The sequence below is a fragment of the Juglans microcarpa x Juglans regia genome, chromosome 5D, assembly GCF_004785595.1.
Source record: "Juglans microcarpa x Juglans regia isolate MS1-56 chromosome 5D, Jm3101_v1.0, whole genome shotgun sequence".
Classification (NCBI taxonomy): Eukaryota; Viridiplantae; Streptophyta; class Magnoliopsida; order Fagales; family Juglandaceae; genus Juglans; species Juglans microcarpa x Juglans regia.
In genome coordinates this window covers 18,423,227-18,436,629 of record NC_054602.1, presented here as the reverse complement: position 1 = coordinate 18,436,629, position 13,403 = coordinate 18,423,227, and the positions used below count along the sequence as shown (strand labels likewise).

The window sequence follows — 13,403 nt, the reverse complement described above, 5'->3', positions numbered from 1 at the left end:
TTTAGGTCTTGATGTATTAAAATAGGTATTTCAAGTGTAATTACGAAGTAACTGTTCAAATTGGAGATTTATTCAAGTTACATGAATTTTCTATAGTTGATGATTGATATTCGTTTGACACTGTTATGAAGATTTTCTGAAAAGCTAAAAATCCAAGTAAGCAAGGTTCTATGTTGGATTTGCATAAAAAAAAAAAATAAACTGAGGTTAGTTTGTAAAATATGCATGTTGTTTTAAAAAGAAAATGTGAAAAACAATCTGAGTATATGTTTTGCATTCACTCATGAGATTTGTATGAAAAAAAAAATGTTTTTTACATGAATAGTGTAGACATGAGCAATGATTGACATGTTTATGAAATGTGCAAAAGAGTGAGTATGATATCTGTGAATTTTTGTACATATAATATGAAAATGATTTGGATCTATTTTTGATCAAATGGAAATTATATGAATATGTTTAGCACGTGGTTTGATATGATATGGATATGAAAAACCTTTAACATACTTATCTGTTTTGATTCTGATTCTAAATATAGTTCTGTTATGATGATACTGGTTCACATGACATGGTTGGTACCAACATGATATGATATGATACGATATGAGGGCACTGACTTTGGAAACAAAGTGGTCTTTTATGTGTTCTTTCATGTGTGCATACTCGGGGCTCCGAGATTGAAAAATGGAAAGATTCACTATATGATACTACATAGTTTTGCCACCGAGGATAGCACAACTCTACCACGTGAGTTAAACATGGTATATGATATGATATGATATTATACGATAGGATATGATATAATAAGATGAAGATGTTTAGTCATGTTATATCAAAGCGTATTTTAATATGGAAATGGTCTTTGAATATGAAAAGTGTTTTTGAATATAAAAATGGTTTTTGAATATGAAAATGGTCTTTGAATATGAAAATGATCTTTGAATATGAATAACTGGTTTTTTAGTATGAAAAGATTGAAAAGTCACTTTGATTTTCTGATAACACGTTTCTGAGATCTGCATATGAAAATAAAATATTTTGTTTCTGTATACCAAACTTTCTGAAAAGACTCATATTTACATTCTAGTATATGTTCTTTGCTTACTGAATTGTTAATAACTCACCCTATCTTCATAACACTTTTCAAATAATTTTGATGATACAACTTGAGATCAAGATTATGAGGCATTGGGTGAGATGATTTAAGTATAGTGGATTAAGCATAGAAAGTTTTTATGAGTATTGGCGATTTTTATTAAGAAATTTTATTGCGTTATGATGATTTGGCATTTTGAAAAATTGGTTATATTGAGGAAATTAGTTTGAATAGAAATTTTTATATGATATTGAGAATTTGAAGTCTATAATTATATTGTTAAAATGTGAATTTAAGTGATATGAAGTAACTCTCAGACCCGTGCAGGACCAGGGAGTTACGACGTCAGAATTTGGTATTATAGTGCTCCGGGATAGGCCAAGGTATGGGTAGCAAACAAAGACAATCCTATTAACAACAGGTCTGGAGTTCTCTTAATCGATGTTCATGGAAACCTAGTACTCAGTGTCAAAGATTAGAGCCAACACATCTGGTCCATAGATATTGTTTCAAAATCAAGAAACAATAGTACCACCACTCAGCTCTTGGATTCAGGAAATCTAATCTTGTCCCATGATGATGGCAGAAAGATGGTACTATGGCAAAGCTTTGACTATCCAACGAATACCCTGCTTCCAAACATGAAAGTTGGGTTGGACCGAAGAACTGGCTTGGACCGGGTCCTAACATCTTGGAAGTCGAAACACAACCCTAGAACTAGAAACCAGTTGTATAAGATAGACGACAATAGCTCCCCTCAATTCTTCTTGTATAAGGGTAAGGTTCCATGGTGGCATAATGGTCATTGGAGTGGTGATGGATGGCATTACTTCAACAAAAGGGTGAGACCCAGGTCCTTCAAGGCAGGTGACTTGGTGCTAAAGGAAACAAGGGTCATTACAAAAGAGGAAGGAAAGCTGGGCCCTTGTTGGGAGGGACCCTACGTGGTAATTTCCAACAACAGGCCCAGATCGTATCGCCTAGAGGACAGCCACACAAAGGAACTATAGCAACCCTGGAATGCAAAGCATTTAAGAAAACTTTACCCTTGATCATGTACGGCGGCTATTTTCCTCTAAATGAGTATGTCTTCAGATAAAGAGGGCTCACAGGGCACAAGGCCCAACAACCCCAAAACCCAAAGACCATATACAAGTAGACTCGTGGTGTTGGGGGTGCAAAGGCCACAAGACCCAGCGACCTCCAACCCTAAACACCATATATGAGTCCAAAGACTTGTAGTGCTAGGGGCATGTAGGCGACAAGGCCCCACGACCTCTAGTCCCAAACACCATTTACAAGACTCGTGGTGTCGGGGGCGCACAGGCCACAAGGCCCCGTGACCTCTAACCCTAAATGCCATAAATGATTCCAAATACTCGTGGTGCCAGGGCACATAGGCCACAAGGCCATGCGACCCCAAACTTCAAATACCATGCACGAGCCCATAGACACGTGGTGTCAAGGGCATGTAGGCCACAAGGAGTCGGCATGACCGTCTCCCAACTTCAAACAACATAAGTTCAAAGGTGAATGAGTACAAAGATACATCTAGAGAACTTAGCAAAAGCATAAACAAATAAGAGCACTGGATCACAGAAGGCTTTATACACTATCCAATACAAAGTTTGCATAAAAGCAAAGATAACAAATGCAAAGTCTTGCTTAAGAAGAGGTGGTGGCAGCTAACCTGAAGCTTCAATAAATTGGTGAGAAACCGGGTCAGGTTTGAATGACTCAAGGTTTAACTTGTGCAGGTCCGCACGAGGATTTACCAGTAAGAAAGATCTAAGCCTCTTCATACCCACTTCATAGCCATAGCCAAAGGCATGGTCACAGACAGACCTGGCCATCGTGAACTGAGCTGACAGACGCACTCACTCTTCTCCTGAGGAAGCTAGCGCTGATTCTAGCTCCAACACTTGTTGGTCTAGTTGCTTGACCTTGGCATTGAGGTGCAATAGGGAATCATTCACCTTCTCTTAGTTGGCTTTTGCCCACTCCCGACCCTTCTTCATCGTGGCATGTGATGGGCACCAATATGGACCTACTCTTAAAAATCCTTTGCAAGTTCCAGATGGGCCAATTACAAGGTCAAGAGCCAAGAAGATTAAGGAGATAATAAAAGGATTGATGCAATCCACTTGGTACGAGTTTAGCAAAAGCCCAACTCTCAAGATGGGATTAAAGGATGAAAATTTAGTTTTCATTCATTTGATAAGTTATGGAAGAGGGCAACAACATGACTTAAAGGTTTTGGGCACTTGAAGGCTTTCAACTTGTTTAATTCATTTAGAAGACTTATTTTATTAGTTTAGAATAATTGGGTTTATTATGAAAATGACTTAAAGGGGGCCTATGCAAGGCCATGTTGGGAAAGTTACTTTTTAGGAACTAGGGTTTAAAGAAGTATTGTAGCCACGGTACTGTAGCCAAGGCACTATTCATCCTGGGGTATTTTTGGAAGAACGGGCTTTATTTTGGCTAGGTTTTCAATTAGGTTTTTAGGTTTTGGAATATATGAGTTTTATGAAATTTGATGAATTTATTCATTGTGAGTTGAGTTTACTCCTCTTATTCTTGATTGAACTTTTGAACTTATCAAAGGTAAATCATGACCTTTGTGGCGTTCCTCCTTGTAATCTGGGTTCTTGAGACGGGTTTTTCAACAGGTCTAGATTTTAATATAATCTAGGTTCCTGAACCGTGTTCTCATCGGGTCTAGATTCTCCATCTATTGACTTCATTTTGGATTTCTTGAATGAGTTTTCAATTAATTATGGGTTCTAGGAGAGCTCCTCCAGAGCACCTTGAGCCTTAGAAAGCTCAAGCCTGATACGCCACCAAGGCACCAAACTCCCGGGAAGAGAGGTCAAAATCAAAAACAGTGGCCAAGTCGCTAAGCGCCTGGCCCATTAAGTCGTAGAGGTTGTCGAAACCAGGGGAGGTCCCTAATGGCATTGGGGGTTTGGTGGCAGAAAGTGGCGCGGATGAAGGCAACTCCCTAGTATGGTAAGTATCTGGGCATCACTATGGCCTTGAGTCAGGAGCGGCACGGGAGTATTGCTAGCCTCCTCTTGATCGGTGGCACACTGAGGGCGAGTTTGTTTACGTTTTTTCTTAGCAGGGGAAGTAGCAGACCTCTTTTTAGGAAGGACGATAGATTTGGTAAAAAACAAATAGCCTTTCACACCTGAGCAAGAAGGCATGACCCAGAAGCAGTCAATGTTTGTAGGGGTCAAAAGGACTTCTATCCAGATGGCATCCTCATTTTTTTAAACCCAAGCAAGGACCATATCTACACGAGCTTGCTCTTGCTCCGATAGGTCGACAACGACTTCTTTGTCATCTAGTACCCTACGCTAGTTGGCACTGACAAGGAATTTTCCCCTTAAGGCTTCGTCATTAGGAAATTGCCAACCTTGGCTTGAAAGGAAAACATTTTTTGTTTTTTTTTTTTTTTTTTTTTTTTGCCATTTTTGGTGTTGGAATGGTGAGACTCAAAACATGCTGAGCATCCAAAACGCGTGTGGAAATTGCAAATGTTGCTCGTCGAGCCTTTGATGGAATAAATGACCAGGAACTCTCGAGCGATCAAATTGGGGTACTCCTTCTTAGCAAGCTCCAAAACTATCTGCTAAATAATGCAGCTACACAAGAGAACTCGCCAACCGTGAGAATGAAGTTGGGATGTATGAAGGGGAGCCTCAAGCCATGGGAAAAGGCATAAACTAGCAAGGCTACTTTCTTAACGAAGCCTTCCTCGTCAACTGCTCCCCGATTGGAAAGTTCAAGAGTCACGGATTCAAGTATCCTGTACGAACTCTGTAACTTAGGAAGGTCCTTAGGGGTGAGAACGGAGCACAATTCGAAGCCCTCAAAGTGAGGAACGTCTCTCTGGATGGATGATTTTGGGGCAGATGAAGGGGTATCTTGAGTGGAAGATTGTGCCCACGCAAAAGGAATTAGCAGGATAGCTCGAGGGGCCAAAGTAATCCCTTACAAGGAATGGACCCAGTGAGGGGAGCCCAGCCCAAAACCAAGGCAAGCGGGCCTTAGAGACCTATGTGATTCCACTTCATAGCCTATTAATAAGGCGAAATGGATTGTTAGTTTAGAACAGTTAGGATGAATCCAACATTTTCGGGGTAATCACTAATTAGAAAGATATAACTGAAGAGATAAGGCTTAGGCATGATAATCATCATTGTTACTTATCCGTAACTCGTTACGCCTATATATATTGTGGGCAAGTAATACATTAAGGTAACTAATCATTGAATTACCATTTGAGAGACTTATCAATATACACTACTGACTTAGGCATCAGAGGTGCATCGAACAAACCAGGTCACCATCCTTCTTACTTGCAGATAGAAGGTTACAACCGGCGGTGGGACACATCATTAACAATCCATTTGATCTTTGTTGAAATAAATGAAGTTAAGGTTCCATAATCACCATCATTGTTGATTGTGGAATGGGTAACGACGGATAGAAAATAGAAAATATAATAGAAATTGAAATGGAGAAAGAAGATGAGAGAAGAGAATGAAGAAAAAATACTTTGTGCGTTACATTTTTTTTTTCTCAATTGTAATTGAATACATAAGATAAGTTCCTGTAGATAGAAAAATTAAATGAAAATGAGATAAAAGTAAATACTCTAAGATTATTATGAAAAGTATGAAAATCAAATGGTTTTATTAAGATAATACCAAATTATGAATATTATCTCTAACAGCGATGAAGCCGTGCAAGACTATGCCAACGACCGCCCAAGCACATCAGCAAAGCATTTACGAGGGGAAAGAAGTCAACTAAGAGTTTAGCCACCCTTAAGTAGAATAAGATTTTCTTAATATTTTTAATAAAAATGTATATCTCTAACGTGTAAGATAATTTTTCAAGTATCCGCCAAATAATAAAAAGTTAAAATTTGTGTCCTTATCAATTGTTTCGATTTCTAAGGTGCGTGCGTGTTGACTACTTTAGTGATTACGTAATTCAATCACAACCCATGGTTATCTTGGTTGGAAAGGAGAAAATACTTTTTAGATCGAATACTAAATATTCAATCCGTCTTCCTCAGCTTATAAAGTCCAAAGGTAATTATTAAAAAAGTAATTATTAATAAATTAATATATTTTTTAATTTTTTAAGAATTTAAGAATTTAAAAATATTTAAAGAATATTTTAAAAAAATATAAATATACTCGCATGCCCTTTCTCGTTCATGTCGTAGACCTTTCTCGTTGATGTCGTTGAGATAGCCCTGTTCTAAAATTTATGATTTTGATTTTCATCAACAACAACCCAGACAAAAAAATAAAAATCAAGCTAGCTAGCTCGCTGTCCTGTTGGAAGAACCGAAGAACCATGTACTCTCCTTCTAAACAGTTATTGACTCCATTATTGCTTCTCTCCCTCCTTTTCCAAATATGCGTTTCCCTAGACACCATAACGCCGGACGAGCCTCTTAAAGACGGTGACATCCTCGTCTCCCACGGAGAAACGTTTGCACTTGGGTTTTTCAGTCCTGTAAATTCTAGCCGTCGCTACGTCGGGATTTGGTATAACAAAGTGCAAGTACAAACGGTTGTTTGGGTTGCTAACAGAGACCATCCTCTCGACGACACTGCCGGTATACTCTCCATCGACGGTCATGGAAACCTCGTCCTCATCGAGACGAACCGAAGCATCCCTATCTGGTCTACCAACGCTTCTGTTGTCTCCGCGAACCGTTCCATTGCTAGGCTCTTGGACACCGGGAACCTCGTTTTGGTTCATCCAGAAACCCAGAGCCCTATATGGCAGAGCTTTGACTTTCCGACCGACACTTTGCTTCCGTTTATGAAACTCGGGCTCGATCGCCGGACTGGGCTGAAACGGTTCCTGACATCTTGGAAGTCCAAGGATGACCCGGGAACCGGCAACAGTACCTATGCGATTGATCCAACCGGGTATCCGCAGCTGTTCTTATACGAGGGTGGGGCTCCTTTGTGGCGGGCCGGATCTTGGACCGGGAAAAGATGGAGCGGCGTACCCGAAATGACACAGAATTACATCTACAACGTCAGCTACGTGGATAATCAAGATGAGATCACAATTGAATACGGTGTCACTGTTCCTAACGTTTTCATTAGACTGATGGTGGAGGAACCTGGGGTCGTGGAGCGGTCTACTTGGTTCGAGACTGGGTGGCGCCGGTTTTGGTCCGCCCCGAACGAGAAGTGCGATTACTACCATGAATGCGGTCCAAATAGTTACTGTGACCCGAACAAAGTTGAAAAGTTCGAGTGCACGTGCTTGCCCGGGTTCGAACCAAAGTCGGCCCGTGATTGGTTCCTGAGAGATGGTTCGGGCGGGTGCGTGAGGAATGTGTCCACGTGCAACAGCGGAGAAGGGTTCGTGCAGCTTGCACGTGTGAAGGTGCCGGATACCTCGATAGCACGTGCGAACATGAGTCTGTCGTTGAAGGAGTGCGAGCAAGAGTGCTTGAACAATTGTACTTGTACGGCATACACCAATACAAACGAGACAAAGGGAGGGATTGGGTGCCTTACATGGCACGGCAACTTGGTGGACACGAGAGTTTATACCAATGGAGGACGATATTTATATCTGCGCGTGGATGCAGCTACGTTAGGTACTCCAGTTTTATTACTTCTTTTTTTTTTTTTTTACTTAAAACAGGATCCATGTCCCATATAAATTGGAGAAGATTCTGGTTCATGAATCTCGTAGAAAGATTGAGTTTTCCACCCTTTTTTTTCTTTTTCTTTTTTTTCCTTAGCTCAATATGCAAAGAAAAATGGTCTTCTTCAGAACAAAAAAAAACTGGCGATTCTTGTGGTTGCTGTTGCACTAATGCTGCTTATTGTGGCTTTCATTATGTATTGGTTCATAATGAGGAAGATTAAGAGTAAGTAAAACATGATTTTTAAAGCGGTTTCTTCTTTTCTTTGCACTTCGAGAATTTTTAACTGCGTTTGACGACAGAGAAAAGACAAAACAAGTATACTTTTAGCGTTACTTCTGCTGGAGCAAACTTTGAAGAATCTTCAACTAGAAGGGAGCTCGATGGAAGTACGAGAAATTCAGACTTACAATTCTTTGAACTAAGTAAGATAGTTGCAGCCACGGATAATTTCTCTGTTTCTAACAAGCTAGGAGAAGGTGGTTTTGGATCAGTGTATAAAGTAATCTCCCTAAAATTTTATTCATAAGTGTGCAATGCATCAGTAATTCCATTCTGAATGTTGATCAAGGTTGAAATTGGTGTTTGCTTTCAGGGTTGCTTATATAATGGAAAGGAAATAGCAGTGAAAAAACTATCAAAGTACTCAGGACAAGGCATAGAAGAGTTCAAGAATGAAGTTGCAATCATTGCTAAACTTCAACACAGGAACCTTGTGAGGATTCTTGGTTATTGCGTTCAGGGAGAAGAAAAGATGCTAATCTATGAGTACTTGCCAAACAGAAGCTTGGACACTTTCATTTTTGGTATGTCTTCTTTCACATAAGCTTCTTGATCTTGCTTTTTCTTCTAGTGTTCTGCATACCTACCAAGCAAATCATCTAAAGGTATGTGATCTCTTCATTCAGATGAAACAAAAAGGTCATTATTAGATTGGGGCAAATGCTTCGATATTATTTGTGGGATTGCTCGAGGGATCATATATCTTCATCAAGACTCAAGATTAAGGATTATCCACAGAGATCTAAAGGCCAGCAATGTTCTACTTGACAATGCAATGCATCCAAAAATTGCAGATTTTGGTATGGCTAGAATTGTTGGAGGGGAGTCGGGGGACCAAATTGAAGCAAATACAAATCGTGTAGTTGGAACATAGTAAGTGTGCTACAAATTAAGGATACATTCATATTACAAAACAATTTCTTTCTTTTTTTAAGCAAAACATTAATCATATCATTTTAGTTTTGTGATAATTTCATTACAATGTTGCAGTGGTTATATGTCTCCGGAGTATGCGATGCGTGGACTATTTTCAGTGAAGTCAGATGTATACAGCTTTGGGGTTTTGCTACTGGAGATTATTTATGGCAAAAGAAACACTACTTATTTTCACGATGATCCCTCCTCAAACTTGATTGGGCATGTGAGTACAAGTGTATGCAAATAATTTGTCTTGTTTTATTTAAACCTAAAGACACAAACATGTTGTTTAACTGTAGGTTTGGGAGTTATGGAAAGAAGGCAAAGCCATGGAAATAGTTGATTCATCACTGGTTGACGAAACCCCTAATAATGAAGTTGCAAGATGCATTCAAATTGGGCTTTTGTGCGTGCAAGAATATGCAACAGATCGGCCAAACATGTCAGCAGTCTTTGCAATGTTGGGTAATGACAGACCTCTTCCTTCTCCACAACAACCTGCATTTGTTTTGAAGGGTAGAAACCACCAGAAAGACACATCAACTAGCGAAGGAGCCATTTCTGTCAATGAAGTAACAGTTTCTTTGATTCACGGACGTTAATGTCAAATTTTGTTTGGTGCAATGTATTGATATGAAGTTAGTGTTAGTAGGGTCTTTTATTTCTCAAAATAGAAAGTGTAAGCCCTAAAGTCGTGTAGGGTGTGTGAGGTTGGGTTTGTGCGTGCGAGCATGTGGGGGTGTGTGTGAGGTTGGGTGTGTGCGCACGAGTAAGTGGAGGTGTGTGTGTGAATATACCCTTACTAAAAAACTAGTACATAAGCTAAATGTTTACCATCTTTATGCCTTGAAACTTAATTAAACCCAGTTAATGCAGATATGTGGATACTCAAGATTTTCCTAATTGAAAAGGTTTTATTCTAGCAAATGGCAATTAGGTGTATCCATCTATCTATCGAGCACATGACTACTACAATTAGGAAATTAGATAGATGTTATTGAATATTTTAGTTACTGTGTATATTAAAATAATTAGATTGATTAGTGAAATTATCAAAACACTTCATAGTTGAAATAAAAATGACTTTTGTCCCCACCTACAATTTATAAATACTAATAATCAAACCCTATATATATATATATAATACGTTCTTTACACTTAATAGTTGGATTATATCATACACTTTACAGATACACTATCCACAGACCAATGAGAACAAAGCTGAAACCCATAGAACTCAGCTTGCCAATGCAGCAGGATCCAATGACGATGGTACAGCTTGTTCAACATGATCACGCAATACCACCTGTGATTTTTCTAGTTCAATGTTGTACAGTGTGATGAAGATACCATCAAAAGCAAGGCCTTTAGTAGTGTTGGTAGCATCTAAATTCAAATGAAGTATTGAAATAGCCCGAGGGGATTCTTCCAGAAAGAGAGAGCTTAGTCTATCCAACACCTACAAGAGGAGGAAGGAAAGGGTGGCTGGGACCGGTGAGCCTCCAATGCCCAAGTCAATTATCGTGAGAGCTTAGTCTCTGAGAACAAAGAGGATGAGTCTTACCCGTCAAATACCTCTCTTTCCTTCTTGTCACGGGGCCAGCTTTTATTCGTGCCCCGTTCCTCGTAAAACTCGCCCATCATGGTCGTCATTCTCCTTGCCGAGACGGTGGGACATGGCATTTACTGCTGCCAACTGTGCCAGGTACTAGGGTCCAACCTCAGGGGAGTTGGCCACTCTCAGATGCATTTAATGTGTCTGATTATTCAGGGGACAAGATCCTAAGCTATCTTGGTCCCATGAATGCACTGGGATGGGAGACAGGGGCAGGCCACTCGCTGAACCTCTTGGCAGTGGGTTTGCTCGGGCCTTTCTCCCAAAGTTCTTTCGACCCATTCCCCCTACGGCCAGTGGGCTCTACTAGGCAGTGCGGGCCCAGCCCGAGAGTGCAAACATCACCATTCCAGTTACCTCGCGAATTCGCTATATGCTAGCGTAGTGGAAATTTAAACATTTCCCACGTCCGTAATATGCCCGCACGTTCGTACGTCTTCCTGCCTCGGGAATATGCACAACTATCACCCCGTCGTGTCCCATCACACTTCCTACTAGGTTCTCCAACTGTTGCCCTTACCCTATTTACTCTTTTCTCCGGTTCCTGTCGTGACACTCGCTCGACCTTTATATACTCTCCCTTCAGCAGCTTATCCCCCCTCTCGCATCGCTACCCACGCCATACTACCTTCTTCCTAGGTATCTCCCATGCTTCAAGAAATGCCTCTCGCAACAGGCCTCCCTTCTTTATTGGGTCCACCTTTGGTGCCCTATAGATGACGTACTCGATCCCAAACTCAGTGGTTTTACAGCTTCCCAAGGTCGACCGCACAGCTGTTGACTTAGTGGGCAACTCCAAGAAAGTGGCTCTACACACTGGCACGTTCTCCCATGGTCTTAATCTCCCTTTTCGTCGCCCAATAAGTGACTTCTTGGACTTCTTAGGTCTAGCCTCTACGCAACTGAACCCCCACGCCTGGCGAATTCTTCTGGCATTGAGTGGCGTGACGCATGATATTCTTGGATTCTACAGGGGATGACCACGTAGGAGTTCCTGTTCACCCATATAGTTCGTGCCATCCAAGTGAATAGTTGCAGCTTCCAATCTAGGTCAAATTTCAGGCTTGCCCGTCTCAAGCCACTTCACTCCCATGCCAAGTGATGGCAGAACAAATTCTTCCTCATCTCGAGAGATGTGAGACCCCAATATTAGTGTGTTTTAATTTATTCATTATTATTATTAGTGTTTGTTTTATTTTATTTTATTTTATGTGGTTTATTCTATTTTATTGTATTTTATCTTATTTATATTTTTGGTTTAGGCCTTTTGTGCAGTGGGTTAGTTTTGAGATTTATGTGTTTTCAATTGTGAAGTTGGGTCCTATATGTTCAAGTGGGTTTTGTTTGAAGTGTGAGAATTCTATTTCTAGCCCAACCCGTGTGGGTGAACCCATAAGTTACAAACAAGGGGCCTAGCCCCTTTCCTCTATGCTATGCATTTTGACCAAGGGAAGGGAGGAATCCTAAGTCCCTACTTCATTCCTTTTTCCCCAGCGCCACACAACCCCCCCCCCCCCCCCCGGCCCCCCAAGCCACTCCTCTTCTTCATCCCGCTGCAATGGACCATGCATGTCGTCCTCCACCTCGCGCCATGCGTGACAAGCCATGTCCTTTCACCCAATCAAAGGCTAGATCTCCTTTGTTAGGGTTCTACTCCGCCGCCAACCACCAGCATCCATTGCAAGAGTCCTCTTCAGCCACACTCTTAAACTCATCAAATTCGCCACCCACTATTTTCCCAACCCTGTAGGTTCAAGTTTTGCCCAGGTCAGCCACTGTTCACCGTGCTCAATGGCCCACCACCACCCTCTCCACTGCGTGAGTCCTCTCATCACTCTTAAGCTTTTCCCCAGTCGTGGGTCTCCATTAATCTGTAGATTTGCCTCTGTTACCGTGCACTACCACTACCGACTCGCTCTACCACACAACGTGCACGCACACTCGCTAGACCCCCTGGACAACGAGCTTGATCAACCAGAAATTGCTTGTCCACGCTATAAGTACCTTTCCAAAGCGACCCTTGGGATTATGACATCCATTTATCACTAACATTGTTTGAAGTTTGGTTGTGTTGAGATGGGCCTTAGGCCCCACGAAGTGTTGAGATTGATAATCGTAGCAGTGGTTTGGAGTGGGCTATGGGCCGGATGGAGGATGGGATTATGTGTGTAGTTGGGTTTGTTAAACGGTGCACTTTCTGACTGTTGTGATGATGTATATTGTCTAATCTGGGTTATGTCATGTCATCCAATATATTGTCTGCATGCATCTGCATATTTACCGTTATTAATATATGTCTTGACTGTTTAACTATGTTGTGTTTTGCCATGTGGTGTGATTTGAAAACTGGGTTTTGTATCTTGGAAATATTTTTGTGGGTGCGTGTGCATCACGACCCCAAGCAGAGATGGAGTATTATCTCGATGGAGCTCCTCTGGTCACTTGGGAGCATGTAAAACTGAGTGACGTCCCCTAGGCTATCATCGAGTGATAGTTGGCTCGGCCAAGACAGAAATGCTCTTGGCACGACTTCGTAGCCCTTCTACTTGCGGGGGTTAAATAATGTCTGGACACATACGCACGAGCCTGGAGCTAGGCATCACTCATTACAAAGTCACATGCACGAGCGTTACCCGTGGTGTGATGAAGGGAGTCAGGATATGCGGATGATCCCTAGGAGACCATGGTGCATGCATAAATAAAATGATTGTATGGACTTTATATGGATCACAACCCCAAGCTGAGAAGGGGTATTATCTCAGCGGAGCTCCTCTGGGTTACTCGGGAGCATG

General features: G+C 41.2%; 1 protein-coding gene across 1 annotated transcript; it reads left to right on the top strand.

Moving 5' to 3' along the window:
• Positions 1-6,454: 6,454 nt before the first annotated feature.
• LOC121265767 (G-type lectin S-receptor-like serine/threonine-protein kinase At1g11410) lies at positions 6,455-9,598 on the top strand. Its single transcript, XM_041169438.1, has 7 exons — positions 6,455-7,745; positions 7,893-8,021; positions 8,099-8,298; positions 8,392-8,602; positions 8,705-8,951; positions 9,069-9,219; positions 9,296-9,598. Exons 1-7 carry the CDS (start codon positions 6,476-6,478, stop codon positions 9,596-9,598), a joined length of 2,511 nt encoding a protein of 836 aa, XP_041025372.1. The 5' UTR covers positions 6,455-6,475.
• Positions 9,599-13,403: the final 3,805 nt, after the last annotated feature.